Here is a 27,163-nt window from a genome sequence, read left to right on the forward strand (position 1 = left end):
TTGTGGGTTTAGGATATATTAAGGGAAAGAACAAGGAATATCAAAACTGACAGTGCTTAGCTGAAAAACGGAGAGCCTCTGGAAACGAGAAACTTTTCACTGAAATTAAAAGGTCATCAGAAACTTTGATTAATGCTAAATGAAAATAAAATCCTTTTGAAAAACATACATGGTGTGGCTTCATTTGTATGAGACGCCCAGAATGGAAAAATCCAAAAAAGAGAGAAAGTAGACATGCGGTTGCCTCCACTGGCGGGAGGAAGGAACCGGGGCTCCCGGCTAATGGTCAAGGGATTGCTTTTCAAGTGATGGAAGTCATGCAACACGTGGATGTACTAAAACCCCCTGAATTAGAAACCTTAAAAGGGTGAATTTTACAGCAGGCGAGTTACGTTTCAGTAAAGCTGTCGTGTAAAAAACAACAAACAGCAAATGCAGGAGGCGGCATAGGCGCAAGCGAGGAAGGAGCTTGCGAACTGGAATGTGAGTCCACAGAAATGATCAAGAACACGGTGCGAGGGGCGCGGAGGGGGACACGGAAGGAGAGGGGGCACACGGCAGGCAGCACAGAGGAGAGAGCCAGTGTTTGAAGACCCTCTGCCTCAGAGCCGGTGACAGGGGGCCTGGTGGCTCAGGGGTCAAGCATCTGACTCTGGATTTCTGCTCCGGATGGGCCCCCGTCGGGCTGCACACTCAGCGGGGGAGCCTGCTTGAGTGTCTCTCCTGCCCTCTCTGCCCCTCCAGCTCATGTATCTCTCTCTCTCTCTCTCTCTCTCTCTCTCTTAAAAAGAGGAAAAGAACTGGTGAAAGAGCATCGGGCTCCCTGCATGGAGCCTGCTTTTCCCTCCTCTTGTGTCCCTGCCTCTCTCTCTCTGTGTCTCTCAGGAATAAATATATACAATCCTTAAAAAAACAAAAAGAAACAGCAGCTAGGCAGGCAGCAGGACTTGAGCAGCAGTGGAAACCAAGACAGTGAGGTGAGTCCCCATAAGGTGCTCAGAGGACAGTAATGGTCCATTGAGAACTTTTCACACTGTTTTCCAAAAAAAAAAAAAAAAAAAAGTGCAAAATAAAATTTTCAGATAGTTAACAGCCCAGACAAATTTTTTTCAGATAAAATTTTGGAGACGTTGAGAGAGTTTGCCACTAGCAAGAACTTTTATTTTTTTATTATTTTTTAAAGATTTTATTTATTTATTCATAAGAGACACAGAGGGAGAGAGAGAGAGGGGCAGAGACAAGGGCTAGGGGGGAAGCAGGCTCCATGCAGGACTCGATACCATGTCTCCAGGATCATGCCCTGGGCCCATGGCAGGCGCTAAACCACTGAGCCACCTAGGAATCCCCCTAGCAGGAACTTTTAAAGAATGTACTACAGGAGGAAAAAATACCCCAGAAGGAAGGGCCAGCTACAAGAAGGAACCGTGTGCAAGACACTGGCTTACAAGGGGGAAACTGAGTCAGCCTCGTCGTCTAGGACAGCAGGAGCTCTGTGAAGTTGGAAGACTGAACCGGGAGCGACAGCATGTGGGGCGGGCAGCAGGACTGAGTCTCAGGGTCCTGAGCCCCTTGCGCTGTCTGAGACATGGCGCGGCTCACAGGGAGCTCTAGGTCGTGCTCAGACGTTGAGGATGCAGGGAAAGTTTCCATGGGACCAGCAGAAGGGCTGGGGTGCAGCGTCTCCCGTGGGAATCCTACTTGTGCAAAGGCTGGGCACGGAAACAAGGTCGGTGTGTCTGGCAACCAGTGACCCGGGGGACCGGAGGGACCCTCCGTGGCTTTGGAATCCTGTTACGGATCGTGGACCGTGTCCCAAGCACCGTAGTGGGAAGTCTCCGAGCTACACGTCGCATGATACCCATCCGTGAGTGGGATGGTCAGTTGTGTGTCTGCTTGGCTGGTTCATTGAGCCCAGATATCTCGTCAAACATCGTTGTGCGTGTTGCTGTGAGGCTGTCTTTAGACGAAATGAACATTTGTATCAGTAGACTTCGAGTGACGCAAATTGCTCTCCATGGTGTGGGTGGGCCTCGTCCAATCAGTTGAAGGCCCAAATAGAACAAAAAAACTGACTTCCTCTGAGCAAGAGGGAATTCCGCCCGTGGATGGCCTTTGAACTTGAACTGAAACACTGGCTCTTCCTGACTCTCCTGCCTGTTGGCCTGTCCTGCAGATTTAGGACTTGCCAGACTCCAAGTTGACGCACATGAGCCAACTCCTCAAAATAAATCTGTCTGTATAAATATACACATCCCACTGGTCCTGCTTCTCTGGAGAACCCTGGCCATTACAGGGCATGACTTACGCCTGGGAAGTAAGGGCTGTTGGGCCCAAGCTCCCCGGGGGCTCTGTCCCTTTCCCCTGACGCCCCAGCCCTCCTGAAAGGGAGCTGGGATGGCTTCGAGTGCAGTGGTCAGCAGTGTGGCAGGAGCAGGGCCGGGAAGGGCTGAGGCCGGGCACACACATCAGCTGACACTTTGGACGATCTGATCCCTTTGGCTGCTGAGTTGAGCGTGGCCTGGAAGATTCTAGATCAGAACGAGGGGGCCAGTGAGGATTGTGGCTCAGACAGAGGGGCGGCACAGACACGGAGCAGGGGTACGGGTTCCCAAGACCTGGTGGGGCCAGGATGCTGCCCTCGGCTCTGGCTCGGGAAGCAGGTGGGCCCAGGGCAGGACGCTTCTCAAGTGCCTGCGGGGCTCAGAGGAGGGTCTGGGGTGGAGATGTCCAGCTGGTCCCAAGGGAGCAGGTGGATCACCAGGTGAGAAGGTGGGGGGAGGGCAGGGCTACCCCAAGCCCCTGAGGTCACGCCAAGTCGCCGCACAAGCGCCTGGCGTTCCTCGGGTGGATGAGCGCCTCACCGCACGGCCTTGTTGCCCGACTCCCAGCAACCCTGAGTCCAGGAGCTGTGTTTCCATCTGTTCTCCTCTCGAGGCAACCGGTACCACTTTGGCTCAAGTCCCAGCAAGGGCCTTTCCCCACTCTGGTGCCACTGTTCTGCGGAGCCAGTCCCCCCCAGGCTATGCCCCACACCTCCAAGTCCCCCCGAGCCACCTGTGCCCCCGCTGTGCCCGCGGGACTCCCAGCAAAGCCCCAGTGTCCTCCCAGCTTTGGGAGACTCCTTGGCCCCACGCCACCCTCCCCCTCCCGTTCCTCCTCAGCCCTCCTCACAGCTGAAATGCACCCCACGCGCCCCCACCCCTGCCCAGGTCTGCATCTGCATCTCCCACAGGGGTGGTCATCCCCCCTCACCGCGGCACAATCGGCCCCTTCCAGGCTGGCGTCCTAGGGGCGTTTCTGCCACCAGCATCCAGCACCTGCACGGCGCCACCTGCCACCCTCCTCTGCACCCTCCCCGTGCCAAGGGTCCAGACGATCTGAGGAACATTCCTGCAGGGGGAGGTGCACCAGCAAAGCCTCAGATGGCTGTGCTCCTGCGCTTTCCTTCCTCTCAGCCCTTGCTCGCTCCTCACCTGGAACACCCATCCTGATACCTCACACCGGGGACACCGAGGCCCTCCCACCCCGCGCTTTCTTTTTGCCGTAAACGGTTCTGGGCCCCTTCCCGAGATGGACCATCCGGTGGCCCTGGACCAATCATAGGTCCTCCCATCCCCTCCTCCAAAGGCACTGCATCTCTAGGAGCCGCCCTCATCCCGGCGCGGAGCAGCTGGGTGACCCTGTCCCCCGTGCCAGGGCTCCATGGTTGTCGTGCCCAAGGTCAAATCTCAGCACGTAGAGTCTCCTCAAAGACACCTGAACTTTCTGGATGCTCAGGTCTGCTCCAAACAACCCCTTCCCACACCTGAGAAGCTCCTGGGAGCAGCTGCACCGAGGAAACAGCTGCAAGAAGCCCTCGGGGCCCCAGGGTCCAGGATGGGAAACGGCTCCCAGGGGGGCCCAGACTATGGCAGGGAAGGCAGGTGCACTCAGGGCTCCTCACAGCTCCCCTGCTGCCTGCACTTATGCACACATGCGCCCACACGCAACGCACGCACTCTCGTGTGCACACCGATGCCTTTCCACTGCCTCTCCTGCACTGGCACACACACGCTCACTCACACGCTGAGACCTCGCTCCCGGGGGGTGAGCCCTCTGGCTCCCGACACTGCACAGGGCTCTGTACTCTCATGGGCGGCTCATGTGTCACCGTGTCACCGTGTCATTGTAGCTGGCCTGGCCGGGGACCTTTCTAGGAGGCAGAGCAGAGCAGTGGGGAGCGCCAGGCCCCGGGCGCAGATGGCAGGCGACCACGGCCAGTGTGTGCTGCTCTGGGCTCTGGGCAGGCCGTGTGCTCTCCTGAGCCTCGGTCCCTCGTCTGCGGGTGGGGCAGCGCTGGTCACCGTCTGGAAGTGTGGCAGGGATCGCACACGATGCCGCTGGGGAGTGCTCACTGGGCGTCTGGCCCAGGCCCTGGGAGGTCAGCACCCAACATGGTCATCCGTTCCCGCTGCGCCAGAGACAGTGGGGCCCCTGCCCCGTGGAGGCGGGGATGACTGGGCAGACAGAAAGGTGGCTGTGGAGCCCTGGGAGCAGTTCTGGGAGCCATCGGGGGCGGGGACAAGGCCTTGGAAGGAGACACTGAGCCAGGGCCTGGGGGGATGGGGCTGCCAGGAGCTCCCAGAGATGGGAGAGCAGGAGTGTTCCGGAGAGGAGCCAAGTGATTTAAGGGGAGGGAGGAGAAGGGAGGGGCAGGAAGGGTGGAGGGGGGAGGGAAGAGGGCCCCACTGCCCTGTCCTGGGGCACTGCCCTGGGGCATGGGCTGTACTCAGCCATTTGCTCCTAGTGAAGAGGGGACAGAGAGACAGAGGGACAGACGTCACTATGAGACAGGATTATAACAAGACTGACGCAGGCTCCCTCCCACTCCTGGACCGCTCACCCTGGGGAAGCCAGCTGCCCTGCGGAGGGAGTGAGGCTCCCCAACGACCCCCCAGGGGGGCTGGATGCTGACCCCCTCCCAGGGCCCCCTCGGATGAGACCACAGCCCTGACAACAGCGGACAGCAGCATCCTGAGGGCCCAGCGAGGCCGGGCCTGGATTCCTGGCCCTCAGACACCCACCCAGGAGCACGAACCGTATTGTCTTAAGCCCCTGAATTTTGGGGTAAGTTGAAATGTAGCAAAGGATAGCACGGGCGGGTAGGGCCTGACGTGGGCATGACGTGAGGGAGCAGATGTAGGCGTCTGAGGACTGGTGCTCTGGAGGCTGGCGCCAAGGCCTGGGTGCGGCTCTGGGCCGTTCCCCAGAGAGCACAGCTGTTGCCCTCGCCCTCCCGAGCTGGGTGGGCTTGGTTGCCAGGGAGATGCTGGTTCCTAACCCAGTTTCCAAGCTGCTCAGCTTCCTCCCAGTGCATGTGGGTCAGCTTCACCCTATCAGGATCTTTGCAAACAAAGAATAATAATCAGTCCTGATTAGCAGCTGATTAGAGAGGGCTTTCTTGGAAGAGGCCTTGAGTAAGCGCCGGGTAAGCGCCACCGAGGAGTCCCTGTGCTGCTGGCCCTGCCCTCTGGAGCTGGGGAGGCTCTGATCTCTGTCCTCCCAGCCGCACCCCCCCCCCAGCCCCCGGATCCTGGGGAGGAGCCGAGGTGCTCCCCCTGCCGGGCAGCCCAATCCCCAGCTTACCCTCAGGGCCAGGGTGATGCCAGTGGGCCGTCCCACAGCAGAGGCAGCTCCCAGGTCAGGACCAGGGACAGCGTCAGGAGGCACTGGAGCCCCTAAGGCCACAGAGGCAGCAGGACAGGCGACTGGGCCAGGCCCTGCAGGAGGGGCCGATGCTGGGGTCCTGCCTGAGACAGGCTCCCAGAGCCGCCTTGTGTTTTGGCCAACCCTGTCAGAAGCCCTCCCAGCCAGCCACGGTGGGCGACATGGCTGCAGTTCCCCAAAGACTGCCCTGCCCCATGGGGAGGGCCAGCCTCTCTGCCAAGGGGCGGCAGGGACACGTGTGCCACACGTCAAGCCTTTCCCGAGGCCATCCAGCCTCAGGGAGGGAGAAGGCTGCTGACCCCAGGAGCCCCCCAGAAGAGTGGGGGCACGCTGTGTGCTGGGCTGAATGGTGGCCCCAAAAAGATGTCAAATCCTGACCCCCAGAATGTGAACTTCTGTGGGAAGGTCTTTTGTGAAGGAGAGTAAGTTAAGGACCTGGAGATGAGGTCCCCCCGGATTTAGGGTGGGCCCTGCCCCCAGCACCTGGCGCCCTTGGCCAGGAAAGGAGAGAGTTGAGGCATAAACACACGGGAAGGGTGACACGTTCTCGGGAGGGCTGTGGCCATGGGCCGCCCACCGCCTGGAGCCACCAGGTGCCTGAAGGAGCAGGAAAGACTTGGCGCATCTTTGCGGTTTTCAGGCCCCACGACTGTGATTTGCTGCGGGAAACAGACTCAGGGTCCGAGGCGCTGCATGAGGTGAGGCGCAGGGACGCCTCCAGGCCAGACAAACAGCAGAGTGAGGTCCTGGCCAGGCCCCAGCTGGGGTGAGGGGCGTTGGAAGGAGGGCAGGCAGCAGAGCCTCCACGTGGGAAAGAAGCAGGGCTCCAGCTCCGGGTGGGGGGGCTCCCCCCAGGACCCCCGGGACCCGCAGGGCCACCCCCAGGGCACAACCCCAGCCAGCCAGCTCTGCCCACCTAACATGGCCTCCAGTCCCCTACCAGAGCGACACTCACTTGGCATGGGGAGAGGGCGGGCCACTCTCAGAGCCCTCCAGCTCCTCTGCCCCCACCTCCGCTGCAGCCCTACCCCCTGGCTTTCCCATGGGGTCCCCCCACCAGGCCTGACCTTTCCCTGCCCCCGCCCCTGGGAGGAGCTGGCGCTGAGCTCCCCCGGGGTCCATGTAGGGACCCCAGCAGGGACCCCAGGCAGAGGAGCGTGTCCCCTGCTCTCCACTCCCCGGTCCACCGTGCAGAAAGCCAGCACACGGGCCCAGCTGCAGGGCCTCAGCCCCCCTGAAGCTCCCAGGGGGTTCAGTGGAGGGACAATTGATGTTGAGGATTCTTGCTCCCTGAACGAGGTGCTCCAAGAGCGGTGTGGGGAGGGCAGGAGACCCTAGGACACCCTCTGAAGAACCCTGCACGCACATGTGCAAACACACACACATGCAAACACATGCACGGAGTCAGGCACTTGTCCCCAAAGACTAGAAAAGCCCACATCTTTGGGGAACACCCCCCGGTGTGGGACGGTGGGAGGGTGGCCCCAGCTGAAGGGAGAGATGGGGGCAGGGGTCGAGGCCCAGAGGGGAGACCGAGCCAGCTCCATCTGCCTGCTGGCCCAGCAGTATTCTGGGAGCTCTCCATCCATCTGTCATCCTCCCCAGGCCTCACCTGGTGGGGACTCAAGCATCCCTCACCTGGACCCCTACCTGGGCCTCACCTGGGCTCCTTGTACCCACTCCCACCCACGCCGACCCATTCTCTAGGGGAGGCCAGAGCGGCTTCGGCAAATATCCCTGTTTAAACATTTTGGGGGCTCCCGACTGTTGTCAAGATAAAGTCCAAAGTTCCCTGCGGGGCCCACAGGGCTGCAGGGCTGAACCCACTGCCTCAGCTCCAATCACAGTCCTTTTTTCAGCCCCTTGGAACTGCCAGCCTCCTCTCGCACTCAAGCCCTAGGTCCCAGAACAGGAGTGTGTGGACGGTTGCATCAACTCTGGGATTGGGGCCCAGCCCACCCCCTCTGGGGTCCCCACCCCAGTCTCACCCTGGGATCCACCTTGTGCCAGAGAGGGTGAGCCCCTCAGCTCATCGCTGTGGGCAGACACCCTAAGTCACACGGGGCTGCCCCACAGGGACACTGCGGTGCACCCTCCTCCCTGTTGGGCAGTCGGCTCTGACATATGCATTCAGGAGGCACTGTCCATGGCCAGCCTGGGTCACCCCAGGCCCGTTTCCAGTGGCTAACATGACCAGGCATCAGACTCAGAAAAACACATTGAATCCTGGGAGGAACCATGAGTAAAATAATGTGCCAACCTGTCAAGCACGAGCACCCTGAACATATGAGAACTCAGCCCAAGGACACCCTGACCAGGACTGACGTCCTAACAAAAACAAAAATAGAGGGATGCCTGGGAGGCTCTGGGGTTGAGCGTCTGCCTTTGGTTCAGGTCATGACCCCAGGGTCCTGGGATCGAGTCCCGTGTCAGGCTCCCTGCATGGAGCCTGCTTCTCCCTCTGCCTGTGTCTCTGCCCCTGCGTGTATGTGTGTGTCTCATGAATAAATAAGTAAAATCTTTTAAAAATTTCAGTAAACCATGCTGTAAACAGATGACACTCATCGCGGCTTTCTTGTTCCATTGACAGGGTCCTAGGACTTTCAGAATGGTCAGTGAGCACTGGCTTCACTGAGGGTCACCAGCTGCATTAGCCCCTAACAAGGGAGTCGGCTTGTAGCGGCAGCTTTAAAGCCAGGCAATGACGTCTCCTCTCCAACCACGCCGGTCCTAGACGGCACCTCCTTCCAGTACATAATCTGTTGCTTAGTGCAGCACCCTCAGTAATTATCTGAGCCTGATCTTCTGGAGAACTGGTTGCAGCTCTGATGTCAGCACTGCTGGTTTGTCTTGTACTTGCCTGTTTGGAGACAACTTCTCACTTCTCTCCTTCAACCTCGAGAACCTCTGCTAGCTTACAGCTTTCCCCTGCAGGCTCCTCATCTCTCCCAGCCCTCCTGGAATTGAAGAGAGTGAGGGCCTTGCTCTGGGTTAGGCTTTGGTTCAAGGAAATGCTGTACCTGATGTGATCTTCTATCCAGACCAGGAAGACTTTCTTCCTATCGGCAATAAGGCTGGTTTTCTTATCCTTCATGTGTTCACTAGAGAAGCACTTGTGATTTCCTTTAAGAACGTCTCCTGTGTGTTCACAGTGTGGCCGTGTGGTGTAAGAAAAGAGGGCTGGCTCTCCACCCGTCTGGGCTTTCCACATGCCTTCTCACTAAGCTTGGTCATTTCTAGCTTTTGACTTAAATGAGATATGTGACTTCTCCTTTCCCTGGAGCACGAGGGGTTATCGTAGGATTATTAACTGGCCTACTTTCAATACCAAAATATGACACAGAATCACAAAGTGAGCAAATGCTATCGGATAAAGTGTGAATAGACTTGCTGGCAAGGTTGCCACAAACTCATTTGTAAAAAAAAAAAAAAAAAAAAACAAACCACAGTATCTACAAAGCCCAATAAAACAAGGTGTTCCTGTCGGTATTTCTTGTTACAAATCACAATACCACAATGCTCTACTACTGTGACTCTTGGAGATTTTCATAATGAAACGTTTACATGTGGAGCAGGGCTAGACCTTGTCCCCATGCATCTCCTCGACTGCATAAGGAAAGTAAAAAAACAAGTTACCTAAACTTCTGTCACTAACTGAATCTGTTTTCTTTAAAGTTAGTACACAGAGTCCCAGACACCAGAAAGGGGATTCTGGGACCAGTCATGGGAAAACAGGAACATGGGGCACAGAAGAGCTTGATCCCAGGGCCCCGCTCGGCTGTAATAGTGTTTATTATGCAGTTTTGACCCAGTGTTGAGTCCCGGCTGTCAGTTCCCTCTCATGGGCACATCCCAAACACATCTCTCATCAGGCTTCCACACTTCAGACTCTGGTCCCAGGGCTGGGTACCAGACAACCAGGATCTGCCCCAGTGCCTAGAGATGCCAAAATTATTAAACAAGCCAGTCTGCAGGGATCGTGTAAAACCCAGCTACCCAGCCCTGATGGCCATTCAGTAGCCACTCCTGCAGCCTCCTGGCTGGCACAGCCCCTGGTGGTGCCCCTATAAGTCACAGAGATCTGACTTCCATCTTTCCCAGTGTCACCCTCCTGTGTCCCACCATCAAAAGAACCTTTACATTTTATAAAACTGATGTAGAAGGACCAGTGTTCAGGTCCCAGTGGTTCTGCTTACCAGCTGTGTGACCTTGAGCCTGCTCCCTTGGCTTTCCCATGTGAAGATGGGAAACATGCACAGGGTCAGTACCTGCACTAAGTGAGCAGGTGCAGGTAGAAATCTTGGTAGAATGCCTAGCTTCATAAACACTTACATGATTCTTCCCTACACCCCCAGCTCCTGGCATGGAACTGCACCCCCAACCTTGCCCTAGAGGTCATGCACGCCAGCATCATTCTGACTGGACATTGGCAATGAGCACCACACCACCCCCTTGCTTCCCTGATGGCTGACTTCTCAAGGTAAAGTCATTGCAGTGGCTAATGCTCCCACTGACTCCAGAAGAGCCAGATAAATCACAGAAACCATCTTGTTTAAACTCTAGAGAACTAGGGAAATAATAAAGACAAGAGGAATGAAAATCCAGACACAGCAGATCTGCAGACCAACCCTCTAAACAGCCAGTCTCCCGAGTGCATGATGCCTTGTGATTGCTGATACCTTGAGGATTTGACCTTGGTCAAGGTCAAACCTCAGTTAAAGCCGAGGCCACCCCTGGGTGACAAAGAAACAAGCAGGCAAAGTTAGAGAGTTGAGAGGACTCCAATGTATGGTTGGTCTCATATAAATTTTGGAATCTGCTTATCAGTTTCCACACACAAGAAGTTAAAAGCACTGTGAAGCACTACTACACCCGCTGGAATGGCTACAAGTTTAAAAATTGACAATACGAGTGTTGGTAAAGTTGTGGAGCAACTGGAGCTCTCCTACAGCACCAGTGGACACAGTGGGTAAGATCGTCCCTACAACACCAGTGGCGACAATGAATAAGAACTCCTACAACATGGGTGGAGACAGTGGGTAAGAACTCCTACAGCACCAGTGGAGACAGTGGGTAAGATTGTTCCTACAACATCAGTGGAGACAAGAGTAAGAACTCCTACAACACAGGTGGAGACAGTGAGTAAGAACTACAACACCAGAACTCCTACAACTCTTACAACAATGGGTAAGAATCCTACAACATGGGGTGGAGACAGTGGTAAAAATTCCTACAATATGGGTGGAGACAATGGGTAAGAACTCCTACAACACCAGGGGAGACAGTGGATAAGAACTCCTACAGCAGTGACGGAGACAGTGGGTAAGAACTCCTATGACACCAGTGGAGACAATAGGTAAGAACTACAGCAGCAGTGGAGACAGTGGGTGAGAATCCTGCAGCAGTGGTGGGAGGTGAAAGGCAGTCCATAACACAGCTGGCACCTGCAAGTCTCAGCCCCGTGTTCACCCAGTGGACATGAGGGCTTGTCTACACCAAAGCACGTGTGCCGTGTGTGCAGAACAGCCTGCTTCATAAAAACCCCAGACTGGAAACAAGCCCAGTGCACCCGCATTAGATCAAACACCAGCCTGGAGTTCCCGCACCGCGTAACACCCCCTGGCAACAAAAATGCATGTGGACAAACCTCGGACACACGTGGCCCCAGGGTTGGTGGAAGTGGTCAGACACGAAGCAGCTGATACTGTACGAGGCCATTTACATGAAGTTTGGAAACAGAACCAACATATAGTATTCGGGGTCAGAGCAGTGGTTACCTTCAGTGCTGGACACTGACCGAGGGACCCTTCTGGGTTCTAGAATGCTCTGTTTTGGTATGAGTGGTTGTTACTGTATATACGTGTTTTCATCAACATGTACACTTAATGTTTGCACACTTAGCTGTATGAACATTTTATCACAATCTTTTTCATGTAACAAAAAGACATGTGCTAGAATGTTCACAGACAAAAACCAAAAACTGCCCGCAGCTCAGCAGCTGTAGGGTGGATATAAAAACCATGATGTGTTCCCAGGACACAGCAGTGTCCAGCACTGAAATGAAACGAAGGACATTGGGACTCCTGGGTGGCTCAGTGGTTGAGTGTCTGTCTTCAGCCCAGGGCATGATCCTGGGGTCCCAGGATCGAGTCCCACGTCGGGCTCCCCACAGGGAGCCTGCTTCTCCCTCTGCCTGTGTCTCTGCTTCTCTCTCTCTCTGTGTCTCTCATGAATAAATAAATAAAATCTTTAAAAAAAAAAAAAAGAAGGACGTCTAAGCTCCACAATGTGGATGGACCTCCCAAGCCAGACCGCGGTAAAGTCCAAACACGAAAGGGCACCTGCGGTCGGCCTCTAATTAAACAAACAGGTTTCAGATAAAACCTTGTTTTTTAAGGCTAATAGCTTACAACTTTCCCACCTCACCCTCCTTCCTGCACCCTCCTTCCTGCGAGAACCCTCCGTCATGCACAACTTCTCCCTGCTTCCCTCTACTTGCTAGACGATGGGATGGTGCCTGAATCACGCATCGCTTAATCAAGCCAGCTAGATCTTCACATTTACTCCATCGAATTGTATTTAACACTTAAAAATAAAACCACCAGTTATTAGGGGCCAGCAGGAGGCACCTCCACAGAACAAAGCAGGGGAGGCTCTTCCATAGGGAGAGGGGCAGGCTGGCAGGAAGCATAGTGGCCCCTCATCAGCTGAGCCGTGACAGTCTCTCAGTGGGGTTTGGGAGGAGGACCCCTCCCTGTGTGGGGTGGTTCAGCACTCACTGCCCGTGAGGTGCACCTCTCGGTGCTGGGCCTGCAGTTGAGGAGAGAAGTAGGGCTGAGGCACCCCTGCTGGCCTCCAGGCTCCACTCTCAGGGGGAGGCTCCTTTTATTAATTTGCACACCATGCAGGTGAAGACCTGCCACCGCGGCTGCCACGAATCCACATGGGACCTCTCCGGGCCCGGTCACCCCCCTGGGGGCAGTGTCACCCCCCTGGGGGCAGTGCAGCTGCTCTGCTGCTGGGAGGAGCTGGGCAACCCGCTAGGCCTGCGGTCCGGCCCCAGCCCGGAGCCCTAGGAGGGAGCTCGTGCTCAGCCTGGGGCTTCCCTGGCTCCGTGACCCCCGCCACGTGCAGACCCCTACCTGGAGCTCCACCATCAGTGTCCGTCTTCCAGGCCCCCAGGGCTTGCACAGGCACACACACACTCCTTCCTTTGCAGGCGGTGCACAGGCCCAGGGGGGTAACTCGAATGGAAGACGGCAGCTGGGAGACCTGGGTGCAGGGTGCTGGGAGTCCTGCACGGCCTCCTGTTCCTCCCCCTTCATCCAAACAGTAGAACGTGCGCGTGCTCCTCAGCGCCTGCTGTATGCAGGTAATACTTTCCTGACTCAGGACACAAAGAGCTTCTTCGTGCCTTCATGTGGCTGCAGAGAACCCCTGCCACATTCTTTTCAGTTTTTCTTTCTTTCTTTTTTTCTTTTTTAAGATTTTATTCATTTATTCATGAGAAACACAGAGAGAGAGGCACAGACACAGGCAGAGGGAGGAGCAGGCTCCATGCAGGGAGCCCGAAGCAGGACCCAATCCTATGACTCCAGGATCACGCCCTGAGCCAAAGGCAGGCTCCAAACCGCTGAGCCACCCAGGGATCCTTCTTTTCAGTTTTTCTGTCATGTCAGCATGAGGGAGATTGATTTCTATCGAGACAACGTAAACAACACGCTCCATGTGCCCCCGACCTTAGATTTTCCCAAGGGAACCCCAATGTAAAGCACTGGCACCCCAGGCGTCTGGGGGCTGCCAAGGAGCCCCTCCGCAGGGGTGGGGGGTGGGGAGCAGGTCTCGGGGAGGCAGAGCCCGGGGTCCCTCCAGCGCCCCAGGAGCAGCGGGGCGGCCGGTGGGCAGGATGCTCTGATGGAGGCCTGTGCTCAGTGCGGTTTCACGAGATCCGCAGGCGTGCTTACACGTGAGAGGAGAAGAACCAGTTAGCCATAGCTCGCCGTCTACCCCAGCAGCTGCACCCCGACTGCCCCCTCAGGAAGTGAAGCCAGGGTCCTGACGGGGTCCCGGGTCAGGTCCGCACAGCGAGTCACCGCAGCCAAAGCCAGCCAGGGTCCCAGCACTTCCACTACAAAATGCAGTGGATCCATCAAATGGAGTATTATCAGCGTTAAAGAGGAGGGGAAATTTGCCCCACGCTCCGACCCGGGTGCACCTGAAGGCATGACGCCGAGTGACAAGAGGACACACATTCCCGGTTTCACTTCCACAAGGCTGCGAGTCACCAGGTTCAGAGACCGCAGGGAGACGGTGCTGCCCGGAGCTGCAAAGGGAGCTAGTGTTTCCCGGGCAGAGCATCGGTCTGGAACGATAGAAAGTTCCAGAGGTGGATGGTGGGGAAGGTGGGGCAACGGGAGCGCTGACAGGAGCCGCCGGGGGCTGTGGGCAGCCCTGCAGAGCTGGTGCCAGACACCAGGGACCCCCGGACCCCCTCCACGTGGGGCTCACAGGGAACGGGGAGCTGGGAGTCCCGGGGTTGATATGGGGGGCCCGGGGGGGCGAGGACTAGAGACAACTGGGGTGCGGATGTGTGCCAGGGGGGTCGGGGACACAGGCTGACCGAATGAACGACTGCAAGCCCGAGGGAACCGATGGCTGAGCTTCTGAGACCCGGAGAGTCAGCTCACAGGCTCCTGGTGTGGCCTGTCCCTGGGTCGCCCCCCACGGCTGCTTGTCTCTCAGGCCTGGGTTCCCGGGAAGAAGGGGGCTTGTGCCGCTTTACAAACCCCAGGAGCGGCCTGCCTGGATGAGAGAGACCCCCCAGGAGAGACCCCTCACGGCCCCCTGCCCGCCTGGGTGACAGGCTCTGGCCTCTGCTCCAAGAAGGAAGCCTCTTCCTCTGCTCCTGGGGACCGAGAGCATTATCTGCAGAGAGGGTGGGGAGCTCCTCCCCGGGGCAGTTGCAGCCCACACGGCCCCCCAAAGCCCCATTCCCCCGTGTCTGTGCACAGTAGCCAGCCAGGTGCCCCTCCTGTCCACACAGCTGCTAGACCTTTGCCCCTCCGTCAGAAACATTGTTCACCCTTCTCCGGGTCTGGGTCTGATTCAACGTGGGGAGGCTGAGGAGGTACAGAATAGGGACTCAGAGCTTGAGACAGAGCAGCACCGTATCCCTGAGGAAAGCAGGGCCCACGCCCCCCATCTCCTCTGCCAGGCCAAGAGCAAGTACGGCTGGCCGGCATGCCCTGCCCACGGTGACACTGAGGTCTGAGCCAAGGCTGCTGCTGCCAGGGAGAGCAGGGTGACCCGCGGGCTTCTCTCGGCTGGAGGACAGCAGGCCTGGGGGGCGGGGGAGCCCCAGACCAGCAACATCCACAAGGCCGCCCCCTAGAGCCAGGTCTGCCAAGCTGGGCGGAAGGGGCAGGGCCGGGTCCACACTGTGCAGGGCTCTGTGGGCAGGGTCTGGGGCCCTGGGGCTGCCTCTGGATGTGGGCTTGGCTAAGGGACAAGGGCTCTGAGCCCAGGGCCCAGGCCAGTCAGCATGTGGGCTCTAACATGGGCCTCAGCTGCCCGTGGGGCCACCAGCCCAGAGTCCTGACTCTGGGAGTGTCTCAGGAGCCAAGTCCCTGCATTGAGGGTCTGCAGGAGGTGCCCCTGCCCCAGAAGCCTGGGATCAGGGAGGGGCCCCTATCAGGCATGTTTTTGGACCAGAACGTCTGAAGAAGCCTGGGTCGGGAGAGGGATGGGCGCACACACACCCCGACCTGGGGGCCTGGGGTCCCAAGGATGCCAGGTGTCTGCCATCAGGGTGTCGGGTAGGGGCCCTAGCTCCCCCAGCCTCGACGGACCTCGTGCACACACATGGGCCAAAAGCCCTGGCCACCTGCTGCATCTGCATGGGCAGAACTGGACCTGCTCCTACCCTGGATGGGGCAGGGGGCACCAGAGTACCTGCAGGGGGCGGGGCTGAACGGGGGCCAGGGGGGTAGCTGGGCCTGAACCCTACAGCCCCTTCAGCCCCTCGGGCTGCTGAGCAGCAACAGCAGTTCATTTTAATCAGTGAAGTAGGCGGGATTGTTATGATCCCTGCAGGCTCCTCACAAGTGCTGGCCTGTTGGGGGGCAGGGGCACCGGGGGCACCAGGGACACCGGGGGCAGGGGAACCCCCTGGGCCTTCCTGGGAACAGCCCAGGGGCAGGGGGCGCAGCCTCCCCTTGAGGAATGAAGACGGGGGGTACAGAGCCGTGACCCCCAACAGATGGGACCCTGGCTGGGGAGTGTCCTCGGCCCCGGTGTGAGGATGGACTGGGGGCGGCTTCCTCCAGAAACTGAGGTGGCTCTGGGGACAGCGAGAGGGCTTAGCTCCCGAGGACTCAAGGAGGGACAACACCTCGGGGAAGCCAAGACTTCAGAGAAGTGTCCTGAGGGATGGAGGCAGGCGCTGTGCTACAGGCCCACGGGCACCGCTCCCAGGATCGAGACATCCTCTGCCGACCCTGAGGACCAGGGGACCAGGGGGCGGTCCCAGGCTCAGGGGGAAGGAGCCAGGCCCCAGGGCCAGCTGGCCTCAGCCCTGCTATAGGTGGCCGCACAGAGTGTCCACCCGCCTGCTGACAGAGACAGTGGCCCCAGGGGAGCCAGGGGAGGGCCAGGCGCTGAGGCACCAAGCCCCAGGCGGCTCCCCGATAACCCAGCCCCACTTTTCCATTGCCCCCAGTGGGGGGAAGCGGCTCTCAGGACGCCTTCAGGCCTGTGCCCGCAGAGAGAGAGCTGGCAGGGGCCAAGGCGCCGGGAAGGCAGGCCCGGGGTGCACTCACTCGCAGGCAGCTTCACCCCTCCACCACCTGCTCCAGCCAGCAAGCAGCACGGAGAGAGCTCCCCAGGGCAGGGGCACCCTAAGGTGGCGGGGACAGGGCAGGGGATGGGTGATGGCTGGAAGGAGTCTGGGAAGTGACGTGTAAGCAGGTGAGGGGATGAGCCATGGGGATCTAGCCCTCCAGGCAGGGGTGAGGGGTGAGGGGACAGGGGACAGGGGACAGCAGAGGCACAGGGAGGACACCCCCTGTGTTTTCATTTCATTTCATGCATCCCTGGACAGTGGGTGAGGCTGACTGAGTCTCAGGGGACGGGTGAGTGATGTGCAACCAGAGGGTCCAGGAGGGCAAGGTCCGGTGACCACGTAGCCAGGGCCTGGTTCCCACGGGTCCAGGTTTGCTGGCCGTGCCCCCCCAGCAGAGGCCGGGCCAGCCGAGCATGCAGGGGGGCAGGACGCCCCCCGCGATGGCTTCCTGTCCCCCAGGGCCCTGAAGTCAGGGGGGAAATGGCCGTCCCTGGCCTGCTGCCTGGCACTGGGGTCAGTGTCAGGCCCATTGTTTGAGGCTGGAGCTGGGGGGGGCCTCCGGGAAGCCCCTGAGATGGCCTCTGTCCCACTTCCCACAGATCCAGAGCCCGAGCGAGAGCCGGACCGCGCAGACCCCGCAGCGCCCGGCGGGATGACGGCGCTCCCGACTGTCCTGCTGGCCCTGCTGCTGTGCGGACGGCCAGGTACCGGGCAGGGCCACCCCTGCAGCGAGAGGGGACAGCTCAGTGCGGCCAGCGGGGGCCTCGGGGTACCCGGCCTGGGGGCAGGACGCGGCATGGGGAGAAGGGGGCGAGGCTGGAGTCTGAGGCCAGAGGGAGGTGGACGTGGGTCCCCAGACCCCACCTCTTTGAAAGGCAGGCTTCAGGGTTCCCTGCCTGTCCCCCCTCAGTGTCCTTTTCTGTCAAACAAGCAGGGTTTACGGCGGGGGGGGGGAACAGGTGCTGGAAGGGACAGGCCCCCACAGCCAGTGACCGGCAGAATTGGCAGGGTCACCAGCTGGGAGCCCACGGGGAGGACAGAGTGGGGAGGAGGCGGCGGAGGGGGCGCCGGGCAGGGCAGGCGGGGACGCAGCACTGGGCCCCGGGCCAGCCGTGGGGGTTTACGGGCGTCCCTGTGTGGCACCGCACAGGGCGGGCGCAGGACAAGGAGGAAGAGGACGACGACGCAGACTTTGGGCTGGACGGCTACGACGATGACGACGACGACGAGGAGGAGGAGGCAGCCAGTGTGAACGCCGGCGGCAGGGGCCAAGGTGCCCACCCCCCCAGGGCTCAGGCACCCACCCCTCTTTGGCAACACCGACCGAGCCTCCGCCTGTGACCTTGGCTTGGGGGCCGGAGGGCAGGGGAGAGGAGAGAAGAGCCCTAACGGCGCGCACCAGCTGTGACCCTCGGCTGCCACCCAGAGCAGGGAGCCCGGAGCAGGGGTGGCTTCTGGGCAGGGAGGCTGAGCAGGAGTTCCCGGGGCAGAGACGGGCGCAGGGAGGCCCAGCACGGGTGACCCCCCCCCACCCTCGAGGCTCCGGGCTGGTGGGCAGGGCGGGGAGGGGAGGGGGGACAGGCCAGTCCTGAGGAGGGGAGCAGGAGGGCCTGGGCCTGGGCCTGACCCCCCCGCCCCCACCCCGTGCCCCCAGCGCTGCTGCGGTGCTACTCGTGCCAGTCCCTGCACAGCGGGGAGAGCTGCGGGCGAATTCAGAACTGCATCCGCAGCCACAGCTTCTGCAAAGCCGTCATCTCCCACGGGAACACGGGTGAGCCCGTCCCCCACCCCCACCCCCACCCCCACCCCCACCCAGAAGGCCTTGCACCCCGGGAGGACCTGCTCCCCATGCCCAGCCGTCCAGCCTGACGGCGCCTTTGTCGCCCCACTCCATCCCTCCCAGAGTCGGGCCCTCTGACCACTTACTCGGCGTGGTGTGCGGATGCCTGTAAGCCCATCACCAAGACGCTGGAGGGGACCCTGATGACCCTGACCTGCTGCCAGTCGGCCCTCTGCAACCTCCCACCCTGGCAGGACCCCCTGGGCCGCGGGGCGGGTAGCCCCCAGGGCGACACCGCAATGGTGGCCACTGCTCTGCTGCTCAGCCTTCTCCCCGGCCTCCAGGCCGTGGGGTCCTGAAGGGGGACCCGGGGACCCACCCCCACCCCCACCCATACCCCCACCACGGCCTGGCTCACACCCTGGACGGGTTCAACCACAGGGTTGTCCAGTGCCTCACCCACCCGGCCCCCACCCCAGCTGTGGTGAATAAACTCGGAGCATCGTGCACGGTCCCGCCAGCCCTGGTTCTGCTCAGCCCCTCGGCGTTTCCTATTTCCTGCCCCTCTGGCCTCCCGGCCACTCCTCCTCCTCCTCCCCCCCTACCACTGCCGGGGGCAGGGTGAGGGGCCAGGGCCAGGCCTCGGGGGCTCCCAGGGCAGGTCCATATAGCCCGGGTGCAGAAAATACGCATCCTATGCCGAGGAAGGCGGCCACATTCTCCTCCCACCCCTGAAACACCTCCACCCACGACTGTTGCCAGGGTTCCTAAGATGAGGACTGGGCGGGGGGTGGGGGTGCCCAGTGCCCTCTCTAGCCAGGCGGCCACCACTGGCTGCTGGGCTCGTGGCCTTCCTTGACCGGTGCCCAACAGGACCCTGGGATAGGAGGGAGGAGGCCTGGGTCTGGGCCTCAGTTTCCCCATCAGAGCAGTATTGAACAGGCTTACAGGACCCCTCGATCCCCACCAACTCAGCAGCCCCTGGGGAGGGAAGCCCCGAGGCCTGCCCTGCACATCAGGTAGCTCCGGCAGGTGGAGAAGCCTCCCACTCTCCGCTTTCTTCTTTCCTTATTAATGAAAAGCTCAAGGCCTCCCTGGGGGCAAATCCCTGGGGTGGAGGAGACAGGGGTGTTTTTCCTCTCCTTCCTCCCTCCTGCTGCTTGGAATGCTGGCTGGGGCTCCGCAGCCACTTTGCACCATGAGGCAGCACAAGAGGCTGGTGGGGCAGCATGGAGGAAGGGGTGGAGATCGCTGGTGACCAGGAGCCCCACACTGCCTACCCCGGGACCCCTCTCCCTGGGAGGGAAACCAATGGCTGTGGGGTTGAAGCCAGTCTCACGTCTCTGCCATTGCCTCCTTGCACACTGTCACACACGCACTCCTGCAGGTACCTACACTCTCGTGTTCCCTCCGCCAGGGCGCACACTCACCGACACACGCTCACCCACACAGTGCCCACTAAAGCACAGCAGATAAAGCACAGCTCGGGGGTCACCCTGTCTGGTTTAAATGTTCGTTAAGGCCACGCCCCACGCCCCCCCACCTGGGTGAGCCGTGCCCGCCTGCGCCGTGACCCAGACGAACCCCTTCACCTCCCTACGCCCCCACTGCCCCAGCTGGGTCTCCTTGTCTGCTAGGTGGCAGGTCGGTGGCGCCCCAGCAAGCCCGACACAGGGGTGGGGCCAGACGAGGGCCAGGACGCAGCTGGATCCCAGGCCAGGTCCAGCCCGAGGCCCCAGTGCACTGTCCCCAGCACGACATTTAGGCCCAGGAAGGAACTGCCGGCCGCAGGTCAGGAGGTGGTTCGTGGGGCCACTGCCTCCCAGCCAGCCGCATCCTCCCGGCCTGGGAGCACGTCCTGCTGGGTCGCCACATCCGTGTCCCAGAACTGCCATCGCTGTGAGCGCGAACCCAGGGGCCCAGCGCGCTCCCTAGGGCTCTGGAGGTCAGAGGTCTGAAATGAAGGGCCATGTTCCTCTCGGGGTCTTTGAGGGTCCACCTCATGCACTAGCCTCCCTGGGTGGAGGGAGGCCCGTGAATCAGCGTGTCTGGGACAGCTTTCCAGAAGACATTAGAGTCTGAGTAAAAAGAGGGCCCCTGCCCACGCGGGTGGGCCTCACCCAACCCACTGAGGCCCAAATGGAACAAAAAGCTGGAAAGGGCAACTCCACCCTCTGGAGCTGCCCCAGACCCCGCGGCTCCCGCTTCTGAGGCCTCCAGGCTCCAGCTGGGCCAGTACCCACGCTCCTGGGGCTACAACCTGGGACCCCTCGCCTCCACGCCCCCTGAGCCAGTCCTGCGGCCACCGACCACCCACACCTGCCCTGCACGCCCCACAGGCCCGCCTCTCTGGGGAGCTGCGCACCTCGCTCTAGGGGAGCAGGGCCTCCGGCCTTCCCTCCTGGCCGCCTGACCCGCAGCTCCCAGCACTTCCTCCACCCTCCCACCCCTCACTCCTTCTCCCTCAAATCTCCCTCCACCCCCATCCTGAAGGCCTCTGTGATGACCTAATCCAGGACAATCTCTCATCCCAAGAGACCACATCTGCATCACAGCTGCAAAGTCCCGTTGCCCGAGAGCCCACACATCCCAGTCTGCGGGGACTAGAACGCGGGTGTCAGCCAGTCATTACGGACTCCGCACCCCCCAACAGCAGACGCCCCACCGGACACCTGCCGCGCTGGCTGTGTGCTGGGCCTCGGGCCCACGGCGGGTAAAGCCCAGGCCCAGGGCCTGCAGAAGGGCTCACCTGGTCACAGGGGCCACAGCCCGAAGTCTCAGCCGCGGGTGGCCCCTAGCAGATCTCCTGCCGTCCGGACGCGCCTCAGCTACCCTTGCCTTGCCTGTTGCTAGATTCAGCTTCTAGAGAACCAGGATTTTCCAGGTTGAATATACGATGGGTCGGTGGGGGAGGGGAGACAAACCATCCAGGGGAGGGACAGGCTCCCCCACCCTGCCCCCGGGGCATGGCCCCCCTGTGTCACCCTCCGCCTGTGGTGGCAGAGTTGCCGGGGTTCGCGTGTCTCCAAGAGGCAGTCCCCCAATTCGCACACACCCTTCCCTCCACCTGGTGCGCCAGCGCCCACCCCCAGCGCTGGCTGTCGCTGAGCTGGGTGTGGTGCCTGAGGCCAACTCGTGGGACCAACCCTAACCACACCTCCCTCCCCGGAGCTCTGACCACCTGGGGACCGTGGGTATCTAACACCCCCAAGGAAGATGCCACTGAGGATGCAGGGCCCCAGGGCGGGGGTGGGGGTGGGGAGGGTGCCTGGCGCAGGCAGGTCCCAGGGGTGCAGGGGAGACAGTGACAGAGCCAGAGGGTGACAGGCCCCCCCTGAAGGCACTCCCCTTCGGGCACTGGGGCTGCCAAGGTTACCCCAGCGCTCACCCTCCCTTGGAGCGCAAGTCTGGGGAATGGGGCTGGTCCACACCTGCGGGTTGTCTCTAACTCACTGACCTCAGCGTGCATAGGCCTCCCCAGAGAGGCGGGCCTGTGGGGCGCGCAGGGCACGTGCGGGTGGTCGGTGGCTGCAGGGACTGGCTCAGGGGGCGTGGAGGCAAGGGGTCCTAGGCTGTAGCCCCAGGAGCCCGGGCCCATCTCCACATTCCCGCGGAGAAGCAAGATGAAGGAAGAGGAGAAACACAGGTGGCACCACCCCACCTGTGCCCACGCTCCCCACGGTCCCGCCCCGCCCATGCCGCCCTCCCCCCCACCCGTGCCCGCCTTCCCCACGCCACGCCATGCCCGTGCCCGCCCTCTCCACGCCCCGCCCCGCCCGTGCCCGCCCCTGAGGTCTGGGCCCCAGCAAGGGCCTTCTGGACCTCAGGCTCTGTGCTCACCCAAGAGGACGCCTTGGCTCCCCTAGTCTGCGGACTGGGACAGTCCCCAGTGCCGTCAGCTTTGAGGAGCGGGAGACCCATCTAATTGCACCCGGAAGGACCCCCGTCCTGGGAGCATGGAGCCCAGCAGCCCAAGCACCGGGGTACCCCCGGGACTCAGCAGGGGAACGCTCTGGGTGGACTCCATCTCCTGAGCAAGCGTGTGGTCTTCGTGGCCGCCGTGGAGGCAAACTCCAGCCCAGCCTGGACCCTGGGAGCCTGGGCCGCGGAGCTCTTCGCCTCAGGCCCTGGGTATTCCAGGGCCCGGTTTCCAGGTCCGGGGATTCACCCCGGGGCCCGGATCCTCACTCAGAATCCACGGAGTCGGCTCCTCCAGGGACCCCGCTCCTGGCCCGAGACCTTACCCTGGGCTGCAGCTGCCCTCCATCAACCAGACCTCAGGCTCAGGCTGGCACTGGTGGGGGGCAGCCCCAGGGGACCATGACCCCCCGAGGGGCACTGATTCAGACCACGCCTCTCCCGGGTATGCAGACGGCACTGCTGCATGTGGGGCCCTGTGTCACCGGAGTGTCAGGGGGTACCCTGCCCTGCCGGAGGCTGAAGAAGGAAACTCCAGGGTTGAGGGGTACACTAGTCAGCTCCGGCTGCCGGGAGCACCAGACCCTGGGGGCTGAAATGACAGAAACGTCCCATCCCACAGTCCTGGAGGAAGAAGGCTAGGATCAAGGTGCCAGCGGTACCGGTCCCTCCTGAGGGCTCTCTCCTCAGTGTGTAGACACCGTCTTGTCCCTGTGGCCTCACAGGGTCATCCCACGGTGCTTGTCTGCATCCTGGTCTCTTCTTGTAAGGACACCAGTGGGCGTGGATCAGGGCTCTCAGTGACTTCCTCTACCTTGATCACCTCCTGCAGCACAGTCACCCTCTGAAGTCCTGAGACCAGGACTCAGCAGATGGATTTGGGGGACACAATCCAGCCCCTAAGGAGGGCCTGAGACAGAGCTAGCTCCATGAGGGCGCACAGAGTGGCGTCAGGCCTGAGCTGAGCTTAGGGTGGTGATTGCCAGGATGGGGGAGATGGGGCCTAGTGGTGATGGCCTGGCCCAGGTGGGGACCTGCACAGAGATGGGGGGCCGGAGCACAGGAATTCAGCTCGCAAGCACCAGGCCCTACCCAAGGCCTCCTGCTGGCCTCCTCAGTACTGTCCACCTGTCTATCAGGGTGCCCAGTGACCTGTCACGGCTGCTTGTCCTACCTATAGCCCCCACTTCAGACCCCCAGCAACCCTACCCCCACCACCAGGATTCCCCAGGGTGCCCCCCCTGCAGAGTCGGTGGTCTCTACGGTGACTGGGCTGGCTCCAGCTGCAGGGGCTGTGCTGCCGTGTGCCTGCGGACCCCAGTGCTTGCCCCACAGGGGCCCCTCCCGGCCAGAACGACTTTCCTACCGGGGTCTTTCCCACCGCACCCCAGGCCTACTGAGAAAATTCGTAAAAGGAAACCTCACTAAAAGGGAAGTCGGGAGTTTGGGCAGGGGGAGCTCTCATGCCCTCCCACCCTCACCAACCACAAATCCGAACCACAAATCCGAACCACAAATCCGATGGGAATGGAGCGGCCCTCCCCACGCTACTGCGTTCCTGCTCCCTCACCTCAGGGCGGGAGGAAGGAAGGTTTCCTCCTCCCCTGGCAACAGCCCAGCCAATGAGAAGCCGTCACACATCCAGCTCCCAGTTTAGTCCAATGGGCTTTCAGTTGACAGCAGCCCCTCGGCGCTCCACTTCATCCTTTGCGGGGCACACCTGCCTGTGGTTTTGCTGGCTTTGGCTTGCAGTTCTCTGCCATTCCTGAAAAAACAAAACAAAACAAAATAAAACAAAACAAAACAAAACATTTTTACTGGTAAAATAACTGGAAAATGTATTTTATTTTTTATTTTTATTTATTTTTATTTTAAAGATTTTATTTATTTATTTTTTTTATTTTATTTTTTTTTAAGATTTTATTTATTAATGAGGGACATAGAGAGAGAGGCAGAGACATAGGCAGAGGGAGAAGCAGGCTCCATGCAGGGAGCCCGATGTGGGACTCGATCCCCGGACCCCAGGATCACGCCCTGAGCCCAAGGGAAGGGCTCAACCGTTGAGCCACCCAGGTGTCCCTGGAAATTTTACTTTTAAGCTGGAATCATGCAGAGGCCCCGCCTCTGCCCTGGAATCAGCATCACGGCACTCCCGCCCCGCCCCACCCCCCTAGGAAGGTCGTGGCAGCCGTGGGTGCTGGAGCCCCGCACTTTCCCTCCTCAAAGCAGCAAGGATGTTCAGCCTCCATCGGCACACCCCTGACCCCGCGGCTACGCCCAAAGTAGTCTGTCCTCCAGACGCCAGAGCCCCTGGTCTGGACAGGCCTCCTGGGCAAAGCGTGCCCGGTGCTGGTGCTGCAGTGGGTGACCGCAGGCACCTGCGTCAGATCCTCTTGTCTAGACTGAGAGCTGGGGGCACGAGGCACCCCTTCCAAGAGCCCTGCCTACCCGTGGACGAGGAAGGACACCTGTGTACCACAGGCTGGTAGCACAGGACAGGGAGAGGCCGCAGGGCCTTGGCCCACCTGGTGAGCCTCCAGAGCCTGCCCTTCACCCCAGGACACGTGCAGGTCCTTGAACCCCCGAGGGTGCTCCTTAAGGGCCTAATGCTGGAAACTTCTGGAGTAGATGGCATGGGTCAAGGCTCTGCCCTGCGGCTTGGATGCTGTCGAGAATCTTCCTGGGAGCTGCTAAGACAATAAGGAGCCCGTGCAGCCCCAGGGCTCACATGCTGGCCAGGCCTCACGTCGGAACAGGCCACTTCCCAGCTGGGTGATCTCGGCAAGCCACATAGCCTCTCTGGGCTCAGTGCCCTTTCCCACAAAACTGGAGGAAAGCAGGACCCATCTTCTGGGATCCCCGTGGAGGCTGCCAAAGGTACCAGCAGCCAGGCTCTGGTGCTCTAGTGCCAGGGGTGATGTGGTGGTCCCTGCTCTGACCCCTGGAGCTGTTCCTGGGAGGGGGCAGGGGGTCCAGGCTCTCACACTCTTGCCCCTCCCAGCATTGAGTCCATCCGGTCACCCCCCTCCCTTCTGCTCCCCTACAATGGCCCCTGACCTGGAGAGGACAAACAAGCACACTGGGCTGAGGGGCCCCTACCCAAGCTGTCTCACCACCCCTGGGGCCACCTCAGGGCCCTGTGTGCCCCCATCCAGTCCTGTCCCCCGGAGCAAGCCCAGGACCTGTCAGCTGGAACAAGGGGCGCAGACACTCCCTGGGCACTCTGCCCCTGCAGCCTCCATCCTCCCCAGGGGTCGCTGGGACTCCTCCCCTCTCCGGCCCACCCTTGGCTCCCTTGGGTCAGCTGCCATTGTCCACGCACCCCCCTCACCGCCACCTGGGGTGGTCTCAGGACTTCCTTTCTCCCAAAACAGGAAGCAGGTGGCCACGGTGCATTTCCTGTCCTTGTTCCCCCTATGAGAACCAAGGATGAGGTGTTGATCCCAAAGCAGGACGTCCCTGAGGATGCAGCTTACTGAACGCTGGCCCTCTGGTGACCACCGGGTTTGCAGGAGCTGATGGACCCCGGGCCCACCTGGAGCCTCCCACCTCCCGTGTGGCTCCATGTCGCCTGACACTCAGGCCTTTGGGCCTCCGGGGAGGCTCGCAGCTCAGACGCGTGTCCTGCCTGAGGGCGCACCAGGGAGGGTGCACAGGGCTCTGTGGGGGGCTGGTGGGGCGCTGGTGGCTGGCTGCAGGGTCTCAGAGAACAGGGGGCAAGGGTTGGGGGGAAGTCTCTGCATGGCTCCCCTCACCCCACATCCTCCCAGAAAGAGCCCAAGATGAGCAGTGAACACGGCCGGCCTGTGCCAAGACTCAGCTCTCCTCCCCGCCTCAGGGGACGCCCCTGAGGGGCCCAGTCCCCTAAACCCTGACCTGGGAGCATTCTCTGATGAGCCAGCTGTGGAGACGACGGCTGCAGGAAAGCCTTCCGTGCCAGATGGCTGCCGGCCACATGGTCACACAGCCCCACAGTCAGGGAGAAAGGGAAGCCGCGCAGGCGCCACCAGGCCTCTGGGCCCAGGGCGGGCCTGACCGGGAACTGGGAGTCCCCACTGGAGGGAAGTGGGCAACGCCCCCTGGCCTGCTGCCACTCTGCCAACACCCTCATAATGCCCCTCCCTGTGAGCCTGTCAGTGGGGCGCCCACATGGTGCAGATGGGTGAGCATCGGGCTCCTGATCTCATCTCGGGTCCTGATCTCAGGGTGATGAGTTCAGGTCCCGGGTTGGGCTCCGTGCTGGGTGTGGATCCTAGTGATGAATGAATGAATGAGTGAGTGAATGAACGAATGAATGTTAAGCCTGTCAGCCGATGAACACGGGGAGGATCGTGTAATTGGAGGAGCATCCTTCCCACTCGGCTTGTCCTAAAGTGTAGGCTCGAGGGGTAAACGGGTTAGCTTTTCTGTGTAAACGGGTGTGACCCATAGTGGAAGAACGTGCCCCCAGGTGAGGGACCAATGTTTCTTGGAAGAATACGAAACCTGAGGGCGCCACTCCTGGGTCTCCCCCTGCTCGGCGGCCGAGGTGTCACCGAGCCCCTGCTTGCATCCCGGCCTGTGTCGGGACAGCGGTTCTGGATGCTGGCTGCTCAGTAGAACCATCTGGAGCGCTCTCAAGTTATACCAGTGCCACTTGGGACCTCTGGAGGTGGCATCGGTAGCACCTGGAGCTCTGCGGGGGTTTCAGAGACGGCCTGACCAGCACACCTGCTCCATGGGGCCTGCTCACCGACTGCGGCGGCCACCGGGGGCCTCCACGGCCCCGGGGCAGACTTCACCCGCTCTTACAGGGCACCTGCAAAAAAGGTTTTTTAAAGGACTCTAAGATGATTCTAAGTGACCGTTTTACCGCGGTCCAGAGTGAGATGCTGTCAAACAGCATCACTCGCCACAGAGACAGCGTTCATGAAAGGAAG

The 27,163-nt window shown here is 60.4% G+C and overlaps 1 protein-coding gene and 1 non-coding gene across 9 annotated transcripts; one reads left to right on the top strand and one right to left on the bottom strand.

The window, feature by feature from the left end:
• On the bottom strand, positions 1-26,720 carry LOC112662280 (uncharacterized). 8 transcript variants are annotated; one of them, XR_007401635.1, is made up of 8 exons: positions 26,121-26,720; positions 22,907-24,009; positions 21,784-21,924; positions 21,076-21,188; positions 13,922-14,611; positions 13,671-13,834; positions 12,849-13,403; positions 12,171-12,516 (listed from the first exon to the last, which is right to left on the bottom strand). It is a non-coding gene; the product is annotated as an uncharacterized LOC112662280 (transcript). The 8 variants fall into 8 exon arrangements; XR_003138359.3 differs by having other exon boundaries at positions 12,173-12,516; positions 13,671-14,068; positions 14,327-14,611; positions 26,121-26,719; XR_007401636.1 differs by having other exon boundaries at positions 12,174-12,516; positions 13,671-14,611; positions 22,907-23,070; positions 23,756-24,009; positions 26,121-26,718.
• GPIHBP1 (glycosylphosphatidylinositol anchored high density lipoprotein binding protein 1) lies at positions 17,096-18,839 on the top strand. Its single transcript, XM_025450896.3, has 4 exons — positions 17,096-17,250; positions 17,697-17,819; positions 18,201-18,317; positions 18,450-18,839. The coding sequence occupies exons 1-4, from the start codon at positions 17,121-17,123 to the stop codon at positions 18,683-18,685; spliced, it is 606 nt and encodes a 201-aa protein (XP_025306681.1). The 5' UTR covers positions 17,096-17,120; the 3' UTR covers positions 18,686-18,839.
• Positions 26,721-27,163: the final 443 nt, after the last annotated feature.

Source organism: Canis lupus, chromosome 13 (assembly GCF_003254725.2).
Source record: "Canis lupus dingo isolate Sandy chromosome 13, ASM325472v2, whole genome shotgun sequence".
NCBI classification, from domain to species: Eukaryota; Metazoa; Chordata; class Mammalia; order Carnivora; family Canidae; genus Canis; species Canis lupus.

What these genes read in the sequence shown, in the direction of transcription:
- GPIHBP1 (XM_025450896.3), top strand. Translation starts at nt 17,121, where the DNA reads ATGGCCTCTGTCCCACTTCCCACAGATCCAGAGCCCGAGCGAGAGCCG. An exon ending in GCTGCTGTGCGGACGGCCAG is followed by an intron (nt 17,251 to 17,696) that starts GTACCGGGCAGG and finishes GGCACCGCACAG; the next exon opens with GGCGGGCGCAGGACAAGGAG. An exon ending in CGCCGGCGGCAGGGGCCAAG is followed by an intron (nt 17,820 to 18,200) that starts GTGCCCACCCCC and finishes CCGTGCCCCCAG; the next exon opens with CGCTGCTGCGGTGCTACTCG.